The 27583-nt window shown below is 43.8% G+C and overlaps 3 protein-coding genes across 11 annotated transcripts in view; all 3 read right to left on the reverse strand.

Annotated features, from left to right (window-relative positions):
• prr12b (proline rich 12b) overlaps window positions 1–3000 on the reverse strand; it is a 61872-nt gene extending 58872 nt beyond the window's left edge. For all 6 annotated transcript variants that reach the window (XR_014919932.1, XM_085453022.1, XM_085453027.1 and 3 more), the window contains exon 1: window positions 2604–3000. Coding sequence is in view for 5 of the 6 variants with exons in the window: in XM_085453022.1 (XP_085309148.1) it covers window positions 2604–2686 (83 nt within the window). In the remaining variant the exon portion in view is untranslated. The remainder of the gene's footprint in view (window positions 1–2603) is intronic.
• Window positions 3001–3261: 261 nt separating this feature from the next.
• On the reverse strand, window positions 3262–9893 carry prrg2 (proline rich Gla (G-carboxyglutamic acid) 2). Of its 2 annotated transcripts, none has more exons than XM_085453028.1 (7): window positions 9625–9893; window positions 9446–9542; window positions 7425–7620; window positions 7171–7201; window positions 6736–6868; window positions 5209–5355; window positions 3262–3546 (listed from the first exon to the last, which is right to left on the reverse strand). In XM_085453028.1, exons 1-7 carry the CDS (start codon window positions 9644–9646, stop codon window positions 3504–3506), a joined length of 669 nt encoding a protein of 222 aa, XP_085309154.1. In that variant the 5' UTR covers window positions 9647–9893; the 3' UTR covers window positions 3262–3503. The 2 variants fall into 2 exon arrangements, with proteins under 2 accessions (XP_085309154.1, XP_085309156.1); XM_085453030.1 differs by having other exon boundaries at window positions 7425–7597; window positions 9625–9884.
• A 2234-nt stretch (window positions 9894–12127) lies between these two features.
• On the reverse strand, window positions 12128–27170 carry rras (RAS related). Of its 3 annotated transcripts, XM_085453033.1 has the most exons (7): window positions 26794–27170; window positions 26549–26719; window positions 25334–25421; window positions 22408–22510; window positions 20818–20926; window positions 14831–14949; window positions 12128–13187 (listed from the first exon to the last, which is right to left on the reverse strand). In XM_085453033.1, the coding sequence occupies exons 2-7, from the start codon at window positions 26633–26635 to the stop codon at window positions 13103–13105; spliced, it is 591 nt and encodes a 196-aa protein (XP_085309159.1). In that variant the 5' UTR covers window positions 26636–26719; window positions 26794–27170; the 3' UTR covers window positions 12128–13102. The 3 variants fall into 3 exon arrangements, with proteins under 3 accessions (XP_085309159.1, XP_085309158.1, XP_085309160.1); XM_085453032.1 differs by having other exon boundaries at window positions 26549–27170; XM_085453034.1 differs by lacking the exons at window positions 26549–26719; window positions 26794–27170 and adding an exon at window positions 25779–26521.
• Window positions 27171–27583: the final 413 nt, after the last annotated feature.

Consider the following 27583-nt stretch of genomic DNA (forward strand, 5'->3'; position numbering starts at 1 on the left):
TGACCGAGCCCCAGGCCGAGAGGCCGGGGGCACCCCACCTCCGAAGGTGCCCGAGCGAGCCCCAGGCTCCAGGCCCCGATAAGCAGCCACCAAGGAGTGAGCCGGTGGCAGACACAGGCATTTGGGTCCAATTCCTGCCTGGACACAGCGTATCATGGCACAAATATGCATCAGCCAAAACTGTCTGCAGAGAACATAATAATGACAGTACCAGGGCCCACTAGGATGACCGTGACTCATGTGACAAACATCAAGTCATGCACAGCTCAACACAGAAAATATTCTTGAAATGACAACTTTAGAAGGAAGGCATGTTTTGGGGGAGAAGTGGAAAGTGCTGAATATAATCACAGAGCACACAGAGAAAAGTACTAAACTGAATCAATTTCAGCTTTCATTTTTCATGATGTATATTGTATTAATAATTAAATTTCATTATCTGTGTCTTTACCAGACATTTGCCACACAGGTGTAGATACTGTAGGTTCAGTGAATGCTGAAATTGCACTGATTGGAATATACTGGACATTCAAAGCTAAGATTCAGCGCACTGTGTTGGAGGCTGGGATTGGATGACTTCATCATACAGTATATACAACCTTTGATCATCGTTTATGTCCAGTTGAGAATGAATCTGTGCACTCACATATTAAATGAACTGAAATCAGTAGTGTGATCTCCAGTCTTGATATAAGGAATGAGAGACTAAGGAGCTTGGAAAGAAAAGCGTCTGGACTTCTTTGAGTTGCTTGAAGACGTTTCACCTCTCATCCGAGAAGCTTCTTCAGTTCTAAGGGTCAAATGGTGGAGAGTCCCAGATTTAAAATTCTGCTGAAAAGAGGTGAATCAGCAGAATTTTTGCTGGAAAGAGGTTTTTGCTGAAAACAGCTGAAAAAGCTGGGATTTGTGCTGAAAATAGTTTAAAAAGTTTAACTGTGAACTGAAAGAAATGTTGCCATAAGCGGGATTTGAACTCCAGCCTCCCAGTCTCAGAACGGCTGCTCATCTCACTGAGCTAAAACACAGCTCAGCCCAATACAGACTTGCGGGGTGGGTGGCTGTAACTCAGGTGGTAGAGCAGGTCAGCTACTAACTGGAAGGTTGGTGGTTCGATCCCAGGCTCCACCAATCTGCATGTCAAGTGTCCTTGGGCAATGCATCCTTTGGAGTGTGAATGTGTATGAATGTTAGAAAAAGTTCTTGGGTGAATGAATTAGTTGTATGCTCAGAGTAAAAATGTGTCTATTATGCTCTATAAGAAGCAGTCCATTTACCATTTACAGACTAGTGAAGAAACATTAGTCATGAGCTCCAGTCAACAGATGTCTTATTACGTGTCTATTATGAGTGGCAGGCAAACAAGGAGGTGCTGCATGCACCCATTTCACTCTAGTCCCAGGAGGAGACTAACACTGAGAGGAGTCAAATGCAGCATCTCGGGGGAATCAAGAATAAGTGCTTTTCAACGGAGAGTGATTTTTTTTAATTTCACTGAAGGGATTCACTGAAAAGACACTGGGAACAAGAGTTGTCTGATGTAATGTTTACACTGCGAGACACTGAAAGGCTGCTGTGTACATGTGTACGTTATTACATGAACATCTGACCAAGACTTTACTTCTGACTTCATGTCGTTACATTTAAAATATGAAGACAAATATTATACACATGATGGCATAAGAATCAGTCTTTGCCTTGTTTTTATAAATCTGTAACTAATCTATTGGAATCACAGTCATACTGCCAGACTTAATAAGAGCCGTTGCTAACAGAGAAGCGCTCTGAGACTGTTGTTGTTGCCAAGGCAACCACTAATGTGCAGCTAGGCTAACAGGAGCTTGCTAACTTTAATAAGACCGTGTTTTATACAACAGCACAGCCATATAAGGAATCAGCTGATCACTGCCTGCAGCGGAATTTCTTTGCTTTTTCTTATTTAAGATTGAAGTCACCGCCTTATTGGGCAGGTTGGTAATGTGACGGGGACAGGCTGTCTGCTCCGGAGAAATGTGCTGTCAGACACTGGGTAATGCTCAAGATGCCTAATGATAGCGGCTAATGTCAGCTTAATAGTAGCTGCCAGCCTGTGTGTTGTAGTCAAACAACCGCACTGAGTTCTATTGTTAATGAATTAGTTTCTCTTTTACAGAGAACTGGCAATAGTGCGTTAGTTTCACTGAATAAAGGCTCGTGTATCCATGACTGCGCTGTGTTTGGCACAGTGTTTCGTTTGCATACACGCTTTCATGTGTGGACTATGCCCGGTGACCGTGGCTGTCATGCTTGTGTTCGTGTGCAGCGGAGACAATGCAGTGATGAACACTGATGTACTCATACATGTGTGTGTATGTGGGGGGACTGTTTTGGTTTGTTCAATAACGAAACCGTCCTCTACCAACCCGCGGTTCACCCCTGTCCGTCTTCGCATCACTGTTAACCTTCCCCCCAATAAAATAACGGCTGGCTGTACCCGAGACTGGTGGCCGTGCAGCCGGGCTAAATACTCGGCGCAGTCAGCGCTATGCCACGGCATTGTCAGAGCCTCTTAAGCTTACCGGCAGTCAGAAAACAGCGCTCCCCATGCTTCGGCCACCGAAGCTTACCTTGCTTTGGCCGATCTCTCGTAACTCCATCCCGTCCCAGTCCCCAGATCTCCGAAGCCCGAAGCGGGATAATTCCTCTCCATGAAAGAAAGAGCTGGATGAAGATGCACAGATAGTGAGGGGGAGGGAGGGATATCTTCACTTCCAGCGCCAGATTCTGTTTATTCCTCTGCTTGACAAGCCTGTAGACTGAGTGGGGATCGGGGGCGGTGTGGGGAGCCGCGGCGGACTGGAGCACCTCCTCCCCCCTCCTCTCCCCGTATATTTAACTGTCTATTGTCTCTCGTGTTAAGCCGAACAGATGCTCCACGTCGCAGCTTTAGTAAGAGAAATTATATTCACGCTGCTCCGATAGCTGCAGCTTACTCGCTCTTTTTGCGTTTTGTTCACATGACGCCATTTTTAAGAAGAATGACTTGGCTGGCGTGATCGCCTTCTCTCTTACACGCATGCACGCCTTCGCAGTGTGCTGTAGACCATTGTAAACACAAAACAAAAACTAAGCTTCTACAGCAGTTTTACCTTTCTATGACAAACAACACAAAGGCTGCAAACATGTCCAGAAGAACTTCCTCGTGATTCTAATTTAATCTACTACTTGCATGCTTATTTGCTGGCTTTGCAAGTCACAACAAGTTATACAATGACTGGAGGCATGTGAAATTGTTACATGATTTATTATATAAAATGCATCTTGGTTTTTCTTGAACACAAATGCACAAACACAGCACAAAAACGAAGTCTTAAGTGATCAGACTAGTGACAAATGATTAGCTACGGTCCACTTTGGGACTGTCTTTGAACTGCACTCCTAAGGAAAATATGTATATTTTAAAAAACAACCAGAAATTTTCCCCAAACCATCAGTGTCAAGGTTTCACACAGTGACCTGCAGGGCTTTCATTCATTGTCACCTGGATCAGCAGATACCGACGGCGCACCCCTGTGGTCAAAGACAGGAAGAAAAACTTTGTGAATAGCAGCATGATCAATGAACGTCCAGCTGTTTCCGTTCCTATGAAAAAAAAGGTTTTTAGAAAGACGGGGGTGCAGTTAGTTTGAAAGCAAATAAGAGAACTGAACTATTTGTGCAACATCTCTAAAGTTAGAAATATCCTGTCTCAGAGTGACGCTGAAAAACTAGTTCATGCATTTATTACTTCCAGGCTGGACGACTGTAATTCATTATTATCAGGATGTCCTAAAAACTCCCTGAAAAGCCTTCAGCTGATCCAAAATGCTGCAGCAAGAGTCCTGACAGGGACTAGAAAGAGAGAGCAGATTTCTCCTGTTTTGGCTTCCTGTTAAATCCAGAATTCAAAATCCTGCTCCTCACATACAAGGTCTTAAATAATCAGGCCCCATCTTATCTTAATGACCTTGTAGTACCATATCACCCTATTAGAGCACTTCGCTCTCGCTCTGCAGGCCTACTTGTTGTTCCTAGAGTATTTAAAAGTAGAATGGGAGGCAGAGCCTTCAGTTTTCAGGCTCCTCTTCTGTGGAACCAGCTTCCAGTTTGGATTCAGGAGACAGACACTATCTCTACTTTCAAGATTAGGCTTCAAACTTTCCTTTTTGCTAAAGCATATAGTTAGGGCTGGACCAGGTGACCCTGAATCCTCCCTTAGTTATGCTGCAATAGACGTAGGCTGCCGGGGGATTCCCATGATGCATTGAGTTTTTCCTTTCCAGTCACCTTTCTCACTCACTATGTGTTAACAGACCTCTCTGCATTGAATCATATCTGTTATTAACCTCTGTCTCTCTTCCACAGCATGTCTTTATCCTGTCTTCCTTCTCTCACCCCAACCAATCACAGCAGATGGCCCCGCCCCTCCCTGAGCCTGGTTCTGCTGGAGGTTTCTTCCTGTTAAGAGGGAGTTTTTCCTTCCCACTGTCGCCAAAGTGCTTGCTCATAGGGGGTCATATGATTTTTGGGTTTTTCTCTATGTATTATTGTACGATCTACTGCACAATATGACTGTTGTTGTGATTTTGAGCTGTATAAATAAAATTGGATTGAATTGAATTGAATGTGTGATTGCTTTCTTCATGCCATCACACACATTTGGTATTGTTTGAAGTATCATTTCATTTTCGATGTGCACATACAACACATACCATACACTTGCAAACACCACTGCATACACCACTTTACACCACTCATATAGACTTTCTCGCATCATGATTGTCATTGATTATCATACTATAATCAGTGTAGTGCATATATGGATGGTTCCATGTTCTTCATCTTCTAGATAAGTGGACCAAAGTTATTTAGACATTGCCTGGGACACCGAGTGCCAATATCTATACAAATATTTCAAATTTGTATGCCATTTCATTTACTGCAAACATGAGTACATTTGACAGTTAAATTAAACACTCATCTGCAACCTGCTTGCTTTCCCTTCTTTGTAATTGTGTCTTTACTCAATCAGTTTCACTTGTGTTGAATTTGTTACACCTGTTTCCAATTAGTCACCTTCCCGTGTATAAATACACAACATGTGTTGTGCTTCTCTCACCAGAATGTCTTAGTACTCTTGGTAGTCAGTCTTTCCAGTGTTCCTTGTGTGTGCACGCTTTGCCTTCCACTTACCCTGAATATGGTGGTGGTGGAGCATCGTGCTGCCCACTGTGGTTCAGGGCATCGTTGTAGCTAGGCAGACCGGGTGCAGTGATCCCACCTAGGGGCACCGTCTCCGGAGCTGATGTATGCCCATCTACTGCAATTTGTACTGGAGGTCTGGAACAGCACACAGCACAACATGCCAATTTTAAACCCCTTTAGTTGCTGTATTGCTAATAAACAAACATAAAAACGTGAAAATGTTTATACACTATATTGCCAAAAGTATTTAGTCGTCTGCCTGTATTTGGTCATGTAAACTGGGCTAAAATCCCATTTCTAATCCATGGGTTTAATATGATGTCGGCCCACCGTTAGCAGCTATAACAGCTTCAACTCTTCTGGGAAGGTTTTCCAGAGAAGGTTCAGGAGGTTTCGACCATTTTTCCTGAAGCACATCTGTGAGGTCAGACACTAAGCATGTGCCCTGCCTTAGGTGCCACCTATTCCTAATCCTTATAGGTATAACTGAGTGATTTGCATAAATTAGTGCTGTTTCTTAAATTTGTAAAATCTGTGACAAATTGTATTGTTTAATTTTTTAGTCTGTTAGTGTCTTGGAGCAACTGTAACCTACATCATTTCCTTAGTGATCAATAAAGTTTTCTGATTCTGGATGGAAGATGAACAACTTTAATAAGTGACCGACGCGTTTCAGCTTGTGACCCTGATGAAGGCCACAAGCCGAAACGCGTTGGTCAATTATTAAAGTTGTTCATCTTCCCTTAAGTGTTGCTGGAGTTCCTGCTTTGTGAATTCTTTCATCCTCTCCATGCACCTTGGAAGCAGATGAAGTTGTGCCAGAAATCTTTGCTGTGATTCTGGTACAGCTGACTCTACTCACCATTAAAGCAAAAGTACTTAGGTCCAAAAAAGGAGAGTTCTAGTCCCAGTGAGCCTTGATGGGGTGACTATGGCTCAGGCGGTAGAGCAAGTCATCTAGTAATCAGAAGGTTGGTGGTTCAAGCCCTGGTTTCTCTGGTCGACACATAGCCACATATCCTTGGACAAGATACTAACCCCAAGTTGCTCTCTGATGCATCCATGCTACGACTGTGAGTTCTGTATTTTTCTGTCATTTAAAGTTTTTTGACTTGCTTCAATTTTTAGTGAGCCATACCTGGGTTTTGTTCTTTCATTTTTTAAGGTGACAGTGGTTTGTCCGTCTCTTTTGGTTTAATTACTAATAAAAATATTAATGAACTTTAATAAACAATTCTGCCCTCATGTCTCCTTTTTTCAACCCGGACACTTTGTGTTACTTTCCCACATCCCCTGGACCTTTAAGGGAAAAATAACAGTAAATAATTATAAATTTGCACAAACTCTGGATTAAGATTAAGGGATTAATATTGTCTTCTTGTCTACTTTGTATTTTTTTTAATGGTCTACTGGTTTTTAAAAGACTTTACTGGGAAATGTTACTGGTGTCGGTTAGGGTGTCACTTTGTTCCACATTTCTCTGTTACCAGATGATCCACATCGGAGCAAACGTACCGGCCAGACCTCCGTGCACCCTTTTTCTTGGCTTTGTAGCAGTACACTCCCAGCACCGTGGCAATTACAGCAGACACTAGTACAGCCAGGATCCCTGCCACCAGACCTGACACGTCCAGTCTGTTTGCACTACCTTCAAAGACAAACATCATCACCCCACTCAAAAAATGTTTCTTCAATAGTTCTCCTGTTACTCAGTCAGACAATCTGTAGCCAATCACTACAGCAATGACTTCAGTCGTGATACTGTTGGAGGTTTGAAGACGTAGATAAAACAGCAAAATTAGAAAATATACAAAATATACAATCGACAAAAAATAGCAATATGGAAAAAAGAAAGTGTCATCCCAACTACTACAAAAAATACATTCGTCATTAGTATGCACATTTGAACAATGAAATGAAAAGGTTAGCATAGTGATGCTAAAGTATTACCTTGATTGGTGTACGTTTTCCAAAATTTTTCCTAGAAATGGAAGCCAATGAAGATTAAATGAAGAGGTCACCTTGAATAAGTTAAGTCAAATTGTTCAAATACTAAGAGAAAAGGTTTTGTATTTTAAATATTAAAATAAAAAAAACATGTATATTTAGGTGATAAACGTGTAAATAATTGTTAAATTAAACTGATAGTTTTTCATTCTAAGACTCCAGATTAAAAACAGGTTCTACAGTCAAAGAAGAGTCACCGTCTTCGCAGTGTCCTCAAAAATCTCTCTGGCTTCCTCGTAGTTGCAAATCTCTTCCATGCACTCCCTCTCCACATCACCAGGCACAACCAGCTCAAAGTCCCAGCTGTTATAGAGCAGTGAACGGGACAGGAAGGATGCAGCTTCTGTCTCATCCACCAACACTGGATCTCCTACAGGGTGTAGTTCACTGTCACTGATAATCAAAAACATAACTCATACGGACATCAAAAGTCAAACTCTCTAGTCTGTTGTCTAAGCTCCAGATTTCCCGTAGTATCTCTGACCCCTCTTTTTATGGTTCATGTAGCGAGGGATGCATTCTCAAATGTACTCAGGGAGCTTCAGCCATCAGACCCCACCAAACACTCCTCAGACAGTGGGATACTGGGGTTTTCTGTGATTCTGTTTAAAATCACAAAGCTGGTTTTGACTGCTCCATCGCTGGATGAGTAACTTGGCAAAAAGTCCTTGTTGCTTTCGAGCTCAGATGTCCATTTCTGCTCTTCGTTAGTTTTTGTATTCCTGTGCGTGCTTAGTCTAGTAATGGTGATTCAAATTGTAATCCTTAAAAACTCTTGTGCTCTCCACAAACAAAGCTTTGACTTCAGTAAACAAGTACTTATAAGTGCATTTCAGGAGCTCCCAAATTCACATCTCTGATAATCGGTTCCAACACATTTACAGTGAAGCGGCATTTCCTTGCACACACATATGTAAATGTTAAAAAAAATAGCCGTCAACAACAACATTGTGTTATGATTTCACACAAAATCACAAAAAACAAACTGTGAAAGCTGAGAGTGTCTGGTGGCTGAAACTGGACAAAACTGGATTATTTACATTTGAATGCTAATTTTCTGTGGAGGTCCATCATGGACCTGCTTTAATGCCAACGGGAGATTTTCAGTGTGGTAGCAGTCTCCCTATCAACTTCTAAAAATGTATATTATGAATTATAATTGTAATTATTGTTATTAATAATAACGTTGTTGTTGCTGAGTATTTCTGACACTTCTGATCTAATGAAGGTATAATTCACACACACGCTCACCAAAATTAGACCACAGAAGATTAGAAAATGCTGCCTGCTGTGATAAGTCTTGATTTCTGCTGCAACATTCAGATGGTAGCGTGGTATTAAGGTATCTGTGAAAGATCCTTTCAGGATTCTGCTTCCTGTGGTGCTCGGTGCTGTGGGACTGTTAGTTCCAGCTGACCAACGTTTAGTTTCACGCACAGCCTACCTGGAGATTCATGCTGACAACCACAGTCACTCCAGAGGAGCATCTTGGCGATGTGGGGGAATGAGACATTTGTATTGTGTATATGTGGATGAACAACTGTGTGATGCTAATGTTTCCAGTACTTTTTTCAATCTGTACCACAAACAATCCAAGTGAGCTGTGCAGGCCCAGCGTACTAGAAAGATCAACCTAACGTGGGTCATACACAGAGGTAGGATGGAGCATTAGGAGTGGTTGCCTTTCTCCTCCTCATGGCGCCCTGCTCATCACCACTGTGTTTATGTGCTTAAAGAGAAATCACTTCCTTGTAATGAAAACTGATTCTGAAGTACAACTTCACCAGCTCATCTACACAAAGCAGAATGTATATACACCATATATATATATATGTTTGTAGATGGTATAGCAGCCGTGGCCGTTTGTCTTGAAACAGCTGTAATCTACACATTTCAAAATTTTGACTTTATTCTCACAACAATGTTTTGTTTTGCTTTTTTCTTAATGGCACCCTAATACTCCTTCATAGGAAAGCCAGTGGTGCTATATAGAATTTGTTTTTATTGTTATTTATTCTAAATCCTGCTACCAAGGAGCTGCTTCTAATTTCACTTAACATCTGATGTTTAATGGCAATAAACTACTCAGATTCACAGAAGAGCAGTTTGGTTTTCCTCTAGTCGTGCTGTTGTTGCAAGGCACGTTTGTGTAACTGAAGCATTACCACAAATTATAAAGCAAATTTTTATGAAGTGACAGGAGACAGGTGTGGGTTACCTGGTTGGTGTCTGTACGTGACGGAGCAGTGGGCCATCTGCACGAGGGACAGTCCGTTCATCCACAGCAACAATAACGCGGCTGTCGAAGCACAAAGCTACACAGAAAAAGTGCAAGAGCACCTGTGAAAACACTTGTAGTTAGAAGCCCGAGTATGAAGATGCTCCTCCAACACTGACCTGTCCAACACAGCTGCTCCATTTGGCTCCAGTTTGTTCCATCTGTCAAAGCTTTCTTGAAGAAAAACAAACGTATTTCTCTTGGTTTCACCAAAAACAGAGCTAATAGTTACTCCACTTCATTGCGCACTTTATTGCGCTGAGACGATCAGGAAACAATAAACCTGTCGGACAGCATTGCACCTGAAGGGAGGAACCTCCACAAACTGGTTTCACTGTTTACTCACAATATGCTGTCTATGTCAACATGTCCAATACACAAGCAACACACGTCTGCCTTGTAACTATAGAAGCGAGTGTAGAAACAGCCTTTAACCTGCCGTGCCAAGCTAGGGTATCCCCCCATCCCCTGCGTCGGGAGCGCGCACAGGGCAGGGAGCGCGGATCCACACGAAGTGTGAAGTTTTACTGAAACAGTGAAACACTAGTGTCGGTACGTCACGGCAGGAAATGATACATTTATTGTTTTCATGTGGATCATTTCAACAAACCGAGGACGGACGTCTGCGTGGACTCTCAGCGAGTAAACCCCCGTGTTCGTCTATAGAAACGCGTCTTGTTTGTCCATATTTTACATATGTGATCATCACTTAAGTTGTTAACCAACAACATGCAGCTCCAGTCATCGCTTGTAACATCAGCTCCAAAACGCCACGGCAAAAACCACAGGGTGACGTCACCTGTCTATGGGCGTTAGATTAATTAACAACCATATAAATATTTTAAATACCAAATAATGTCAGACAATATTTTCACGGACCGGCCTTTAAGGCGGATAAATACAACAAAATGATACGACCGAGACAAAAACTCTGGTATTTTGTAAATATCATAATAAACGTGAATTCACTGTGTAATTGTGTAACTTTATTAGCATCTTCCTCCTGAAATGCGTCAACAACACTGAGTAACGTCCTCCTCTCCGCCCCTTAATGCTCTCTGGTCGCTATGGTAACGCGTGCATATTTCTTTCAAAATAAGACGCACAACTACAACACGGAAAAAACCCAGGGGAACAGAGTTAACGATAAAAACCCTGAAAACCATACATTTCACACCAGAGCCTCAACTCTCGCGGCCCGGTACCAGTCCGTGGCCCGGGGGTTGGGCAGCGCTGGTCTAAGGAGCTTGGAGGGAAAAGCGTCTGGACTTCTTTAAGTTGCTTGAAGACATTTCACCTCTCATCCAAGAAGCTTCTTCAGTTCTAAGGTCAAATGGTGGAAAGTCCCAAATTTAAGCCCTATGAGAGTGTCCCCCCAAGAGGGACAAAGGACCCCTTAATGATCCTCTTCAGGAATCTCACTGAACCTGAAAAGAAAGTGTTAGACAAAGGACTTAATTTTGCCATTTCTCCTCAACAGTTGCCCATAGTGGACCTCATCACAGCCACAGAAACCACCACAAGGATTAATAAATGGTCACAAACAGAAACAGAGCTGAAAGTTTCAGCCTCCCTCCCCAGTGCTAAAGTCCCTCCATGTAACCTCACAATACAAGAGAAGAAGGCCATCGCTTCCCTGAGCAAAGACCACAACATCACCATATTACCAGCTGGCAAGGGAAGGTGCACTGTTGTTCCAAACACAACAGATTACCACACAAAGATCACTACACTCCTCAGTGACAACAATACCTCAGACAAAAACTGGTTCACCCAAAAGACAAAACGCCAAAACACAGACTCAACAATGTGGTGTATGCTGTACAGTGCAGCGAGGAATGCCCAGACCTCTACATCAGAGAGACCAAACAGCCACTTCACAAGCGCATGGCACAACACAGAAGAGCCACCTCCACAGGACAAGACTCAGCATCCATCTGCATCTAAAGGTCAAAGGTCACTCTTTGAGGATGCCAATGTTCACATTTTGGACAGAGAGGACAGATGGTTTGAAAGAGGAGTGAAAGAAGCATCTATGTCCACTGTGAGCGACCATCTTTGAACAGAGGCGGGGTTTTACGACACCAACTCTCTGCCATCTATAATCCAGTTTTGAGATCCTTCCCAGACGCCTTAACGCCCACTCACATCCTGGGCCATCTGACCTCAGGAATTCGCATGATAAGGTGGGGCCAGGTTTCACAATGAACACACCCGAAACTCTGGCTGATTGGGACCCACACCCAGTTTCACACCTTGGCTCAGGCGATTAGAGGATCATCAGGGGGTCCTTTTGTCCCTCTGTGGGGGGAAACTCCCACTAGGTTTATATCTGGGACTCTCCACCATTTGACCTTAGAACTGAAGAAGCTTCTCGGATGAGAGGTGAAACGTCTTCAAGCAACTTAAAGAAGTCCAGACGCTTTTCTTTGCAAGCTCCTTAGATTACAATGACCTGGATGAGCACCTTCACAGACACACTGCTACTGTTGTGTGTCAGCACACAGACACAACAGTTCGTAGATGGTGGTGTAAATTCTCTGAAATTCATAGACTGACAGTAAAAGGTGACACAAAGTTTACAATGAGACATTTATGAGAAAAGACAAAAGAAAAATAAAGTTCAGATAAATGTTTTAATAGTTTATAAAAGTGACTTAATTCAATATATTTTCGGGTTCTGTTCAGTATCTTAACTGTTCTTAGGACATCAAGCTTCTCGCCACCTGGAGACCCACGAAGTTGTGACCACACCCTTCCAGTATATGGACAGGTTCTTCTGTAGCACTTTCTACTACACTGGAGCACTCAAAACGCTTATACTGCATTTTCACAATTACGATGATAAAGTAGAGAAATACAAAGAAAAAGTACAAAACCCCCCAAATACATAGTATAGAGTACCACGATGCAACGATGCAGCCATCGCACAACACATGGCCAATACTGTCATTTGATCAGGATCTTAAATGACATGTTATTCATGGATGTATTCAATATTGTTCGTCTTTTGAGACTGACTCCAGCTTCTGCTATGATTCTTCTTTTTGTCTTGAATAATAATACTTCTTTGGAGCTCTCCTGCCCCTTTGCAGGAGGGCATGGAAAATGGCATCGCTTTGGCCCTTACGACTTAACATACGAAGCCATGCTAAGGGGAAAATCAGCACTTGTCCATTTATGACATGCTAATTTTTGCACATAGCACATTTAATGTCATTTCTTCAGACAGTTATGGATGCCGTGGTGTTGCAGATGCTGGTATCTGGATTTGTTTAAAATAGCATCACTGAAGAGTGAATTATATACTACATTTTTTGGTGATATTTCTATTTGTGGACACAAATTATGATTTGTGTTGTAACGTTATTATTAATCTGCGTCACAAGTGCCGCCCTGCTGCTGATCACACCTCTTCCTTTCAGTTCTCTACTTAAAATTAAACCAAATTAAATGTTGCTTTTAACAAAAGTGCAAATGTAATCATCTGGAAAGAAACTGATCCACCTTCTCTCTTGCGCACATACACACTCATATGTACACACAAAAACACCTTTCTGCAGAGGAATGAGGCTTTGGTATTCGTAATAATAGTGCTTAAAGGATGACACAGGGACAGCCACGACTTTTCTCCTTCCCTGTGTGATGAGTTGGAGGAGGGCTCTCCATCTCCTGAAACTGTCTGTAAAGCAGGAGAACAGATAAAGGGATTAATCATCCTCACACTTTGCTCCTATTCACAGAGGCGATTCAGTATCAACCATATATGATGCTGGCTTGAATAATGTAAGAAAAATTCTTGGTCACAAAATCCAACGATGTATCTGTTGTCACAGGTTTTGACACAATTTGTTAGCTTTGGTTATAAAATGCCATGCCAACATTTGCCCAGTGCCAAAATATGAATACTAAACCCAAGTTGGTAATGGTGCTGTAATACAGTGTTTCCCAGGCTTTAGAGGCACAGTTCATATTTCACATTAGAAAAATCCCGCAGCACTCCACTAAACAGAAATGTCAAAAATGTTGCTTCCTTCTGACCACTACTCATGCTAGGGCCTTCATCTGGGTCGCGTTTTCTCCAGGACCAGGTCAGACTGAACACTTTTTCTTTTTAAATTTATCTATTGCTGTTATGCGCTGCATAGTCTCACAGCATGACTGTTATTTAAGTTCTTCTTTGTCCTCTTCTGTTTTACTTAGTTGGCAACACATTTATTAAAGCAGGTGGTTGTACTGCCCTCTAGTGGAAGAGAATGTCATTGCTACCCGTTACGCACGCCGGTGGCTTCGGTGTGCCGTGTTAGATTATCTGGTTCCACCTGATTAGTCCTGGGAAACACTGCTGTAATAAGAGTGACCACTACTTCCTACAGCATAGTCACCGATTATTTTTATGATTAGTCAACTAATCAGATCATCATCCATTGGACGTAAAAGTACAGCTTATTGCACCAGCAGCATCTGCTCTTATATAACTATCATTAGCTTACAGCTTTAAGTGTTTCAGGTGCTAACTAAAAATAAAGACAAGATGATAGTTTATTGAATTTAAATGAAATTTGCAGATTGTTTCGGTGAAGTTTAATAAACTCCTTGCTATCTAAAATATAACAGGACACTGGAGTAAATTCTGGAGCATCTCACACTTCTGATAATCAGCTGTCTGCTTGACGTTTATTCAGCTGTGTAAAAACTATAACTTTAATCTCAGCCAAACCGATTTACTCAGGAACAAATAAAATACTGAAAAAAGCCAAACAATAACATTTTAAGTTATCCAAGTGACTCATATATCATGTTTAACCTGAGAGAGAAAGACGGCGGTGGGTTTGAAAACGATTTGCCGGGAGTCCGGTGTTCTCACGGCTCTAGTGACCCTAGCCCCCGGCTAGCTATCGAGCTAGTGGGTAACAGACGTCTCCGAAAACGTCGGAGCGCTTTTGAAAATATGTGGTGTCTTGATAAACTGAGCAGATATTTGAGGTTTACACAGCTACATTCTTGCCTGAAAATATGTTAAACGTTTATTTTGTTACCCAGAAAGAATAATAAGAGTAATATTAAAACTAACTAGCTGCCGCCATTGTTGGAAACTGAGCTGGGGCGCTATGAATTCTGGGACACAGCTTCTTCTTCTTCGGGGTTTAACAGCAGCTGGCATCCTTGTACATGCAGTGCTGCCATCTTCTGTTTCAGTCCGTTATTACACACTTAAATCCTGCTACTTATTCCTGCGTCTTTTGTGATCTTACAAAGCTTCAAACGACGCTAGTCCCAGCAGGGACGTGAACTAAAACAAACTCTCATAAATAAGGACTGTACCTAATAATATGCACAAGCTCCAAGAAGGCTTCATCAACATTGAAGCGATTCTTCGCCGAGGCCTCCATGTAGTGGATCCTGTTCTCTCTGGCAAACGCCTGTGCGTCCTCCTTGGGTATCTGCAGACACAATAAACAATATCACGTCTGAGATCCAGTGCTGTTCTTGTCATCCTGTAAAAATATGCAGAAAACTTGTCACTGTTGTCACTTTGTCCTGAAAAAAATGAAGGTAAGGAATCTCAACAAGCAGAAGACTTAAAAATCCTGTGGGACAAGACAAAAAACCCAAAACACTGGGGACACTGAGGTCAAGGTCACAGATTCTGAGATTTTTAGTAGATACACCTGTTGGAAGTATCTGAACAGAGGGGTGGGTTTTAAATCAAATCAAATCAAATCAAATCACTTTTATTGTCACATCACATGTGCAGGTACATTGGTACAGCACATGTGAGTGAAATTCTTGTGTGCGAGCTTCACAAGCAACAGAGTTGTGCAAAATACAATAATGTAAACAAGCAAAATACAAGAATGGCTACATCTGAAACTAATAAATATATGTACAATATATAATAGTATATGCATTTCTGGATGTGTATACTAAATATTTTTCTACGTGTGTGTGTGTGTGTGTGTGTGTGTGTGTGTGTGTGTACACATACTTTACAAATTAAATAGAGTAAACAATAAATAAAATATATAAAAATATACAGAGTTGAGACATGTGCAAAACAGTGGCATTAAATGGTAAATGGCCTGTATTTATATAGCGCTTTACTAGTCCCTAAGGACCCCAAAGCGCTTTACATATCCAGTCATCCACCCATTCACACATACATTCACACACTGGTGATGGCAGCTACATTGTAGCCACAGCCACCCTGGGGCGCACTGACAGAGGCGAGGCTGCCGGACACTGGCGCCACCGGGCCCTCTGACCACCACCAGTAGGCAACGGGTGAAGTGTCTTGCCCAAGGACACAACGACCAAGACTGTCCAAGCCGGGGCTCGAACCAGCAACCTTCCGATTACAAGGCGAACTCCCAACTCTTGAGCCACGATCGCCCTGTACAGTATGGAGTGCATAATGTTAAAGTTCCAGTAGTGAAGCTGAGGTGTCTATGACGTGTTCAGCAGTCTGATGGCCTGATGGAAGAAGCTGTCTCTCAGTCTGCTGGTACGGGACCGGATGCTGCAGAACCTCCTTCCTGATGGAAGCAGTCTGAACAGTTTATGGCTGGGGTGACTGGAGTCCTTGATGATCCTCCCCGCTTTCCTCAGGCAGCGCTTCCTGTAGATGTCTTGGAGGGAGGGAAGCTCACCTCCAATTATCCGTTCAGAGCACCGCACTACTCGCTGGAGAGCTTTGCAGTTGTAGGCGGTGCTGTTGCCATACCAGGTGGTGATGCATCCAGTGAGGATGCTCTCAATGGCACAGTGATAGAAGGTCCTGAGGATGCGGGGGCTCATGCCGAATCTTTTCAGTCTCCTGAGAAAGAAGAGGCGCTGCTGCGCCTTCTTCACTGTTTTGTTTGTGTGTACTGACCACGTAAGATCTTCAGCCAGATGTACTCCAAGGAACCGGAAGCTGCTCACTCTCTCCACAGCAGCGCCGTTGATGGTGATGGGGGTGTGTACTTCTCTGCACCTCCGGAAGTCCACTATCAGCTCCTTTGTCTTTGCGACGTTGAGGGTGAGATGGTTGTCTTGACACCAGTGGGTCAGGGCGCTGACCTCCTCCCTGTAAGCCGTCTCATCACCGTTGGTGATAAGACCCACCACTGTAGTGTCGTCCGCAAACTTCACAATGATGTTGGAGTTGTTAGTGGCTGTGCAGTCGTAGGTGTAGAGTGAGTACAGGAGAGGGCTCAGTACACACCCCTGTGGAGCACCAGTGTTCAGTGTGATGGGGGATGAGGTGATGCTGCCCAGTCTGACCACTTGGCGTCTGTCAGACAGGAAGCTAAGGATCCAGCTGCAGAGGGAGCTGCTCAGTCCTAGATCCTGCAGTTTCCTGTCCAGCTTCGAGGGAACGATGGTATTGAATGCTGAGCTGTAATCTACAAACAGCATCCTCACATACGTGTCTCTCTTCTCCAGGTGTGACAGGGCAGTGTGTAGTGTCAGGGCTATGGCATCATCAGTGGACCTGTTGTGGCGGTATGCAAACTGTAGAGGGTCCAGTGAGTCGGGTAGTGCAGAGCAGATGAAGTCCCTGACCAGCTTCTCGAAGCATTTGCTTACGATGGGGGTCAGGGCTACAGGTCGCCAGTCGTTCAATGAGGAGATGGTGGAGGATTTGGGTACAGGGACGACGGTGGCCATTTTGAAGCAGGCTGGGACTACAGACAGAGAGAGGGAAAGGTTGAAGATGTGCGTGAACACTCCAGCCAGCTGAGCCGCGCATGACTTGAGGACGCGGCCGGGAATCCCGTCCGGACCAGTAGCTTTGCGTGCGTTCACCTTCCTGAAGCACCTCCGCACATCCTCCTCAGACACAGTGTGCGCACTGACGTCATCCGCGGCGCGCACACTGTCCGGTCTCATGGTGTTCGCTGTGTCGAATCTAGCGTAGAATACGTTTAGATCCTCACACAGAGAGGCCGTGGTCTGCGGTGTGCTGGTAATAATCGATTCATCGATTAAAATCGATTCTGGCTTGGATAACGTGATATCGATTCACATGGCGCTGTTGCCTCCTGTGAGATTCCTGACACCCCTCCCCCACCCATCACCTTCACTCAATACCAGGTTGAGATGCAAATGAGGAGACTTCACTCAGGCAAGTCTGCTGGACCAGACTGAGTGAGTCCCCTCGTCCTCAAGACCTGTGCCCCCCAGCTGTGTGGAGTCTTTCATAAACTGTTTATGCTGACTCTGAGTCTGCAGAGGGTCCCAGTGATGTGGAAGACATCATGCCTCGTCCCTGTACCAAAGACGCCACGTCCCAGTGGCCCCCAGGATTACAGGCCCGTGGCACTGACCTCCCACATCATGAAGACCCTGGAAAGGCTCATCCTGGACCAGCTGCGACCCATAGTAAGACCACATCTGGATCCCCTTCAGTTCGCTTATCAGCCTCGTCTCGGAACTGAGAACGCCATCATCTACCTGCTCAATCGTGTCTACACCCATCTGGACCAGCCGGCGAGCACTGTGAGGGTCATGTTTTTTGACTTTTCCAGTGCTTTCAACACCATCAGGCCGACCCTCCTGGGTGATAAGTTAGCAGCGATGCAGGTGGATGCTTCTCTGGTGTCCTGGATTGTTGATTACCTGACAGGAAGACCACAATATGTACGTCTCCCACAGTGTGTGTCTGACAAGGTGATCAGCAACACAGGGGCACCACAGGGGACTGTCCTCTCCCCCTTCCTCTTCACCCTCTACACCACAGACTTCAGCCACTGCACAGAGACCTCCATCTTCAGAAGTTTTCTGATGACTCTGCGGTGGTTGGATGCATCAGCAGGGATGATGAGACAGAGTACCGGGCTGTGGTCGACTCCTTTGTCACGTGGTGTGAGCAGAATCATCTGCAGCTCAACGTGGCAAAGACCAAGGAACTGATCGTGGACTTCAGGAAGACCAGGAAACACTTGACCCCTTTTTCAATCCAGGGGGTCAGTGTTGACATTGTGGAGGACTATAAATACCTTGGAGTACACATTGACAATAAACTGGACTGGGCTAAAAACACCACAGCACTTTACAGGAAGGGCCAGAGTGGTCTCTATTTTTTGAGGCGACTGAGGTCCTTCAACATCTGCCAGAAAATGCTGAGGATTTTCTACGAGTCTGTTGTGGCCAGTGCGATCCTCTATGCTGTTGCATGCTGGGGGAGCAGGCTGAGGGTCGCAGATGCCAACAGACTTAATAAACTGATCCGTAAGGCCAGCAATGTTGTGGGGATGGAGCTGGACTCCCTCAAGGTGGTGTCGGAGAGGCGGATGCTGTCCAAGATAAAGACAATGTTGGATAACACCTCCCACCCACTCCATGACATGTTGGTCAGTCATAGGAGCTCGTTCAGTGAGAGACTGAGATTACCCATGATGCACCACTGAACAACACAGGAAATCTTTCCTGCCTGTGGCTCCCGGTACAACGCATCCACTTAACACACTGTTTGCTGCTACAGCTACACATGTTTCTTTTTCAGCTATTTATTTATGAGTGACTTATGTATGTATGTATGTATATATATGTATATATTGTACTATTCTTAGTTAGTGTATTGTCTGTCTTGTCTTAATGTTGGTTTATAATGGAGCACTGTAACAAAAAATAATTTCCCCCAGGGATCAATAAAGTATTCTGATTCTGATTCTGATTAAGATCCTGAATCGATTTTTTTATATAAATGTATTTTGCCCTAAACGCCAGAATCTCAGGTGAAACCTCACAAAATTTCAACAACCACCAAACATTTAAAACAGTAAATGAGAGCAGCAACACGGCCTCTGCACAAAGATGTAAACACAAAGCGTGGACCCACCGATGGATCAGAATCAGTCAGATGTGGCTTTCTCACCCGACGGCACGGACACGGTCGGGGCTGAAAGCCGACAGCTCGCTGATTCTGATGTTTCGGCGGCTCCACGCTTTGTGTTCACGCCCTTTTTGCGCCGATTCTACAGCTGTTAGTTTTATCTCTCTAAACAATATTGAGTAAACCAGCAGCAAAAGAAGATCCAAACTACGCTTCACGTAAACATCGTCATGAATTCACTCTGACTTTTGCTGTTTTGCTTCCAAAAAAAAAAAAAAAAAAAAAAAAAAAAAAAAAAAAATCACACTTCACGCACAGCTCTCCCTCTCTCTCTCTCTCTCTCTCTCTCTCTCGTTTTCGGAGACGTCTGTTACCCACTAGCTCGATAGCTAGCCGGGGGCTAGGCTCACTAGCGCCGTGAGAACACCGGACTCCCGGCAAATCGTTTTCAAACCCACCGCCGTCTTTCGCTACTCAGGTTAAACATGATATATGAGTCACTTAGATAAATTAACAATGTTATTGTTTGGCTTTTTTCAGTGTTTTATTTGTTCCTGAGTAAATCGGTTTGGCTGAGATTAAAGTTATAGTTTTTACACAGCTGAATAAACGTCAAGCAGACAGCTGATCATCAGAAGTGTGAGATGCTCCAGAATATACTCCGGTGTCCTGTTATAGTTTAGATAGCAAGGAGTTTATTAAACTTCACTGAAACAATCTGCAAACTTCATTAAAATTTAATAAACTATCATCTTGTCTTTATTTTTAGTTAGCACCTTAAACACTTAAAGCTGTAAGCTAATGATAGTTATATAAGAGCAGATGCTGCTGGTGCAATAAGCTGTAGTTTTACATCCAGTGGATGATGATCTGATTAGTCGACTATCAAAATAATTGTTTGTGGCAGCCCTAGCTCCCTGCATTTATTTTTTAAATAATTCTGTTGAAGCATGGTCTGACTTTCATTGGTTAACATTCATCGAATTTGTATTTATTTGTACTTTTGTCAGATTAACGTTATTTCTGTGAGCATTATGAGTTTTTCTTTCATTGACTGAAGGGTCCCAACAGTTTTGTCCACGTCTGTACGTTGTTGAGCTGTGGTTTTCCAGTCCTTTCAGGACCTGTCTCTGAACCAGTGGTCCAATTATTAATAGAGTAAATGGACTGGCATCTGTATTTTCCAATCTTCCTCTATATTATTTTTAGTAATTTGGGGTGCAGGTTCATCTGTCACAGGCACACTTTAACTGTCAGATTACAGGAATTGGAACCTTGGACATTTGATAAGTGGATGCCTGGAGCTCCTGAGTTACAGGAGTTGATTCTGCTTGTATAATAATTTGTGGAATAAATGAGACTAAGCCAGAAAAGTTGTTTATAAACTGCAGATATCTCCTAAACTGTTGAGATTCCAGAACTTCCCTTCTGCAGTAGATCTGGAATAGAAGAAAAATGACATTATAGAGGAGTATCGGTTGTTGTTAGTTACCACTCTTTGCTGTTCCAGGTCTGCCTTGTTTCCAACCAGCACCATGGGAAAATCATCTCTGTCTTTCACTCTCAGGATCTGGGTGTGGAACTTCTGGACTTCATGATAGCTGAGAGTTGGAAGGACAGAAATCATTACCAGTCACAGATTAAAATAGCCCTTCATATCCATTTTAATAGTTCCAGACAAAGTCTTCCTTATTCCTTATATATTAACATACTGTGTTGTTAAATAGTCTGTTTTTGTTACTGTGTGGTTGTTCCTGGTTCAACCCTCGGCTGAAGCTGAAAAAGATTCATTACCAAACAGCAGAGGCTACGGTGAGTTTCTTCTGAAGTGTTGGACTTACAGATGCAGCTTTTCACTTCTAATTAAGTACTTGAAGCACTTTCTATTACAAGTCATATAACATTCACACACACTGTGACGCACTGGCGGCAACTGTGTGCACCATCTGCTCAAAGATACTTTGACATGCAGGCTGGAGGGCTCCACGCCCCCCTGTACTGCAGTGTAGTGTGCAGGTGCTCTGAGAGTAAATGGGCAAAAGATAACACAGGACCAGATTATTACAAAAAGGTTACATTTGTGTCTTTCTTGTCCATAATTGAGTTTCAGATGAATAAAATGTGGCATCACACTCTAAAGTTGTGGTTCTCTCCTCCTCCTGAGAATGGGGACAGTCTTTTATATGAAGTAATACATTAGAAACCAAAAGCTGGACCATAAGAGTGCCCAGGAGGAAAAGCACCCAAAACAGAAGAAAAAAGATGAAGTGAAACCTGACCCAGGAACAACTTACTAATGGAAACCAGGACCTTTCTGTACACAAGAATTGGTTTCACAGAGCTGGACTTGTCATGTTATACATCCTTCTCTAAGGAAATATTACTAGAAATGAAACTGCATCTACACAGGAACCAGCCTGCTCATCGCACATCACTTTGAAGATGATGACTGGTTGAAGAGATTCCAGGTTCCAGTTGAGCCTCTAAGATATTTCCTACCAGGTCACATCTCAATCAATGGTATTCAGTGGTCTTCAGTCTGGGTCCCACAGCCCCAGACTCACTAACAGCTGCGTACCCTGGGCCATGGTCTCAGTTACCCTCATGTTTCAGGCCAACCACAGACGGACTCTATGCAGACCAAGTCTTTCCTTTGTGCTACCTCCAATCAAGCACTTTGCTCTCCAACATGTCCCTTTCTGTTGTTGGCTATATATTTCTCTAGACTGTATATACGTCTTTTTGTTGCGCTTTATTCCTGATATCTCTACTATTTTTTTTTCCACTCCCAGGCGCGTGGCCCCGGCGGGCGCGTGGCCCCGGCGGGCGCGTGGCCCCGGCGGGCGCGTGGCCCCGGCGGGCGCGTGGCCCCGGCGGGCGCATGGCGCACCCATAATTTCTTTGTACATGTACAATGACAATAAAAGGCTATTCTATTCTTAATGCTGACTCGCAGTCACTTCAGTCACTTGCTTCCTGTGGTCTCTAGCTGCCACATCGCTACATCGTGTGTACATAGCTTTAGAGTATAACTTTATAGCACTCTATACAAGCGACATACAAACAAACATCACACACGTACCTGCCACGGTCATTGAGTGCAAACACCAGTAAAAAGCCTTCTCCAGACCGCATGTACTGCTCCCTCATCGCACCAAACTCCTCCTGACCTGCTGTATCCAAGACTGATGCACACAGAGACATGATCACATATACACATAAATACAAAACATACATAGTATTCACAGACATACACTATATTATTGCCAAAAGTATTCACTCACCCATCCAAATCATTGGTACAATCACTTCTACAGCCTCAGGTGTATAAAACCCAACATGCTGAGCACTTCTACGGACACTTTGTGAAAGGATGGGTTGCTCTCAGGAGTTCACTGAATTTCACCGTGATTTAAGCACTTTGAAGCAACTGTTGTATAGATAACTGGCGCTATAGAAAAGACATTGAACTGAACTGCAGTGGTGAAATTTTCTGGCTGCTAAATGTTCTACAGTGACGTGGTATTATAGTGTGATGGCTGCAGTTACAGCCACACGTGGGAATATCTGCCAAACAGTGTAGAGGCTTACACGTAACACTACACCTACACTTTTCTTTCTTTAAATACAGGATTTAATTTACAGGATAATAAAGAATTTGTTTTGATTTAGAACTAATGTACATACAGAACACTGCATTCTAAAACAAGTGTGCACAGTCTAGTTTACACTGTTGTGTCTTTATGATTTAATCTGTCTTTGTTTGCTCAGTTACCTCAGCTGCTCCCAGTCCCTCAGTGATGAGCTAATAGGTGGAAAATGGTAAATGGCCTGCATTTGTATAGCGCTTTTCTAGTCCCTAAGGACCCCAAAGCGCTTCACACTACATTCAGTCATTCACCCATTCACACACACATTCACACACTGGCGATAGCAAGCTACATTGTAGCCACAGCTGCCCTGGGGCGCACTGACAGAGGCGAGGCTGCCGGACACTGGCGCCACCGGGCCCTCTGACCACCACCAGTAGGCCAACACGGGGTTAGTATCTTGCCCAAGGATATTTGACATGCAGCCAGGATGCAGCCTGGGATCGAACCACCGACCTTCTGATTAGTGGCTGACCTGCTCTGCCACCTGAGCTACAGCCACCACCAGGGGCGGAAAAGGGGCGGAGCAAGCCTATATGGAGACCTGCAAATTGGGCCATACCACAACTCTGGATCATGGGGGGGATGGGATTTGTTATGTTAGTTTCAGTTGGGTATTTGTGTGTTCTACCCCTTTTTGCGTTTTGTGGGCTGATCAGCCACTATTTAAGTTTCACCTGTGTCTCATTTAGGAAGGTCAGCAACTCACACAAAGTGGTGAGTCAGAGCAGGGTCAGCAGATGAGGCCCAACTGCTACAGACCTCCAAACTTCATGTGGCCTTCAGATTAGCTCAAGAACAGCACATACAGAGCTTCATGGAACGCATCCAAGCCTTACATCACCAAGCACATTACAAAACGTGGGATGCAGTGGTATTAAAGCACGCCACTACTGGACTCTAGAGCAGTGGAGACATGTTCTCTGCAATGACTAATCTGGCAAACGTATGAATAAGTCCTGGTTTGGTGGTTACCAGGAGAGCATTACTTAGACTGCATTGTGCCACATGCAAAGTTCGGTGGACTATAGTGTAGGGTTGTTTTTAGAAGCTGGGCTCAGCCCCTTCGTTCCAGTGATCTTAATCCTTCAGCATACCAAGACATTTTGGACAACTTCATGCTCGCAACTTTGTGGGAACAGGTGACAATGGCCCCTCCCAGGGCTGTGCGACATGACCAAAATCTCATATCCCGATATAAAACCTCCATCGTCCCGGTAACAATATAAATCACAAAAAAATAATATTTTCTGTAAATTCTGTGAATCTCGGGTAGGTGAAGTGTTTCCAGCTGGGCGCCGTGTACCCGGAGTCGATGCATGAAACGACACATTTTTAGACACAGGTTGTAACGGCCGCCGTTTTCTTTGTATTCATTACACGGCGTGCTGCGGGGAAAAGCCTGTTCTAACGTTTGAGTCTAAGGTTTACTTTTTAGCACCTGGCGGCTCTTTTTTACTTCTCATCCATAAACACTCTGCATACTTTTTCACGTGATTCCGTTTATTTTGAAAAGTCTCAACAGGATCTTGAGCTTTATTGTGAAAGGTTTATGTGGAAAATAAACAAGCGGACATGCGATGGTTTTACCGTCGTTGTTGCTAACGACAACGCATAAAAACAGGCGCTTGTCCGTCCGTAGTGTGGTTATATTAAATATAAGAGAGAGAGAAAATTAATAATAACTACAGTGACCATCAGAACCATGAATATTGCCGTAAACAGTTTATTTTGCGACACCACGAAACAAACGATAGCGTAAAATGAAACGATAGATGTTTCATCCAGCTGACGGCAGGTTTCCAACCTTATAAACACCTGGATGAAAACCACCACTGAAAACGTCCAGATGAACAGAATCAACCTTTTCCAAATATAGTGTATACATGGTGACCTGTACTGCTAACAGAACATCTGTAACATTAAGCTGAAGTTTCACTTGTTCTGTGTCATAAAAATCACCCACTAAGGAAACAAGTGTTTTTCTTAGTGGTTTCACTAAAACCGATTCTCTACTGTTGCATTCACCAAAAAAAAAATCACTAAACTGTATCAATTAGGGTAAGTGTGATGTTTGTGAAGGGTGAGGAAGAGTCTTACAAACAGCACCTCTGCTGCGTCTGATGATTCACAAATAAGTGGTGAAAGAACAGCGTGGCCCAGCACACCACCCTGACAGCACCAGCCCACTAACAAGTCCTAACAAGGGAAATGAAACATCCAGAGAGCAAACACACTGCCTGTATCACATCACAATGTAACACACCCTTTGTTTTCACGCAAAGCTTTTTCCAAACCCTGCAATTACTCTGACACTGTGTGAATTAGGACATGTATATCTCCAGTGTAATGTCTTACTGTCAAGCCGGGTCTCCTTTCCATCCACGGTACAGATCTTGGTGTAGGAGTCTTCAATGGTGGGGTCGTAGTCGGACACAAAGTACGACTGTGGAACACACTCCGAGTTATTAACATCAACACTACACTGTGAACAGCTTGGCTTGTTTTACACCTCTCATAACCAAGCCTAGTGCCTAACAGGCATTTATTTATATTACTCACAGCTGGCGAGAACAAAAGTGAGGCAGCAAAAATGATGAAAAGTGCCCAGAGAATTATTACGTTTAGACTGAATATGTAACCACGTCAGTACTTCTCCTTCAGTGTTCTATAATCCACTATTTACTGCTACAGTGCTCAGTGACTGTACTACAGCCGTTCATTAGGCAGCCAGTTTAATGCAGACCTTTCTGTGTTAAACAGAGTGCAACAAAAGCTTGCCCGAGGTAATGAAGAAACTTACCATACAGTGTGGAAGCACCGACTCAGAACGGAACAATTCCCAGCGACACATTAACAGAACCGGGGTGGAAGGTACCCAACTTACTGAAGTGCACTGCTAACATGTTTAGAGTTTAAGTATTTAAAAATATTTCAAATGGAAATTACTGTCACACTATACTGTGTTTCATAGATAACCCCTGTTTCTTTCTCCACCTACTCTCCTGTATGATCAGGAACTGAGCAACCTAAACTTGGCACTCCTGCTCAACTTTGTCCCTGGAGGTTGTGACATCACGATGTTCCCCAGCAGTCATCTAACAGTAACCTGTCGTTTATACCCAGGAAAGTTTACATCCTTCTGTTTCCTCCCTCAGTACATCAGTTTACCAACACCAGGCTAAACACTGTTGCAGCAGTCAAGCATCATCAAGTATAGATATACAAGTTAAATATGAGCAGCTGGGCCGAGGTGGTTTCAGATGCGTAACTAAGCTCTTGACTGCTTTTATTGTGATTCTAACAATGAATGACTTCATCTGGAGGGAGAAGCCTGCTGGTGTTTGTTTTAGTTTGACTGCTGCTCAACAGCTGAATAAGACTTTAGTGGTGAACCATTAACCAACAGCTCATCTGTTCCAAATGCAGGTCACTTGTTGAACCTTGACAAGGTTGAGTTCGTGGAAATAACCGCTCAATAACGACCCACCAGTGGATCGACCACCAGTGGATCGACGCATTAACCTACAGACAGGTCCACAGTGTGTTCTACACGTGTCGTGGAGTCAGTACCTGGATGAACTGGATGGTAAGGGCGCTCTTTCCCACTCCTCCTCCCCCCACAACCACCAGTTTGAATCTTTCCTCGTCTCCACTCATTTTCAGTCCGGACCAGAACCTCTCCGAGCTCACCGCAGGACCTCAGGGGCGCGTTAAATCCCGGTCTCGCAGCAAGCCTGCTAGCTGTAAGGAGACACCAACATGGACGGTTTTCAAAACTGAAGTTTGGTGTGCGAACGACGGACTCGGGGCCACACCTGTAAAGCAAAGTCCTGACGGAGTCCCACTGTCCACGCAGCACAATAACACGCACCGACGGGTCTGCTTTGAGTTGGGCCTTACAGCGGGACTGTAGCAGATCGCCGTCGCCTTTTCTTTTCTTCTTTCGCCTCTTTTCTCGTCGGCCTCCAGTCAGCTTCTGGGCGGAACTGCTTCCTCTTTTCTCTTTCCTCAAGAAACTACAGCAGCAACTACATCACACTGATGTCAGAGGCGGCGGTGACTTTCCCCACGCGAGGACAAACACACGGCAGCCTTCGCCTGCTTCAAATTAAAAACTACTCTGAAACTAATCTTTCGGGTGTCAGCTTCCTTATTCGGTCACCGGAGCATCCGTGACATCATCATTCCTACGGACGTGCCCGTGCAGCGTGAGAACTTACGACACTGATTAAACGGATGTGAAACTTTGTACAAGATGTTATTCGCCCTTTGAAACGGAACCAAACTGCTTTAATAACACAATGAAGCGTCTGAAATTCCAGCGTGGAATACTTCAGAAATCCCGAAGGTGTGTTACGGCAAAGTAAACACGCAGTGAAGTGATACTGCTGCAGCCTCACAATGAAAACGGCCTGAAGCAAAGCAGCAACACAACTAAATAGGACATGCTCAATGGTTGCAGTGTTGTTAAAGATGCACAAAGAAGCAACAGGAAACGGATTTGCACTATGTTAGTTCGCCCAGTTATTTGTGAGCCTCTCAAAGTGAGAACTTGTATAAAAGTGGATGCAGTTCCTGTTCACACTACACTTTTGTTAAAGCCCT

Source organism: Copadichromis virginalis, linkage group LG4 (genome assembly GCF_057382275.1).
Source record: "Copadichromis virginalis isolate Kocher_CV1m ecotype Utaka linkage group LG4, C_Virginalis_male_GT1.1, whole genome shotgun sequence".
NCBI classification, from domain to species: domain Eukaryota; kingdom Metazoa; phylum Chordata; class Actinopteri; order Cichliformes; family Cichlidae; genus Copadichromis; species Copadichromis virginalis.

Excerpts from the sequence above, each read along its gene's own strand:
- prrg2 (XM_085453028.1), bottom strand. The coding sequence starts at position 9,646 with ATGGAGCAGCTGTGTTGGACAG. Across the intron at positions 6,869-7,170 it reads GAAAACGTACACCAATCAAG|GTAGTGCAAACAGACTGGAC; the intron begins GTAATACTTTAG and ends TTGTCTTTGAAG. Across the intron at positions 3,547-5,208 it reads CCACCACCACCATATTCAGG|GGGTGCGCCGTCGGTATCTG; the intron begins GTAAGTGGAAGG and ends CTTTGACCACAG.
- rras (XM_085453033.1), bottom strand. The coding sequence starts at position 26,635 with ATGAGTGGAGACGAGGAAAGATTCAAACTGGTGGTTGTGGGGGGAGGA. Across the intron at positions 20,927-22,407 it reads GCACTCAATGACCGTGGCAG|CTATCATGAAGTCCAGAAGT; the intron begins GTACGTGTGTGA and ends TCCAACTCTCAG. Across the intron at positions 14,950-20,817 it reads ACCTGGAACAGCAAAGAGTG|ATACCCAAGGAGGACGCACA; the intron begins GTAACTAACAAC and ends TTGTGTCTGCAG.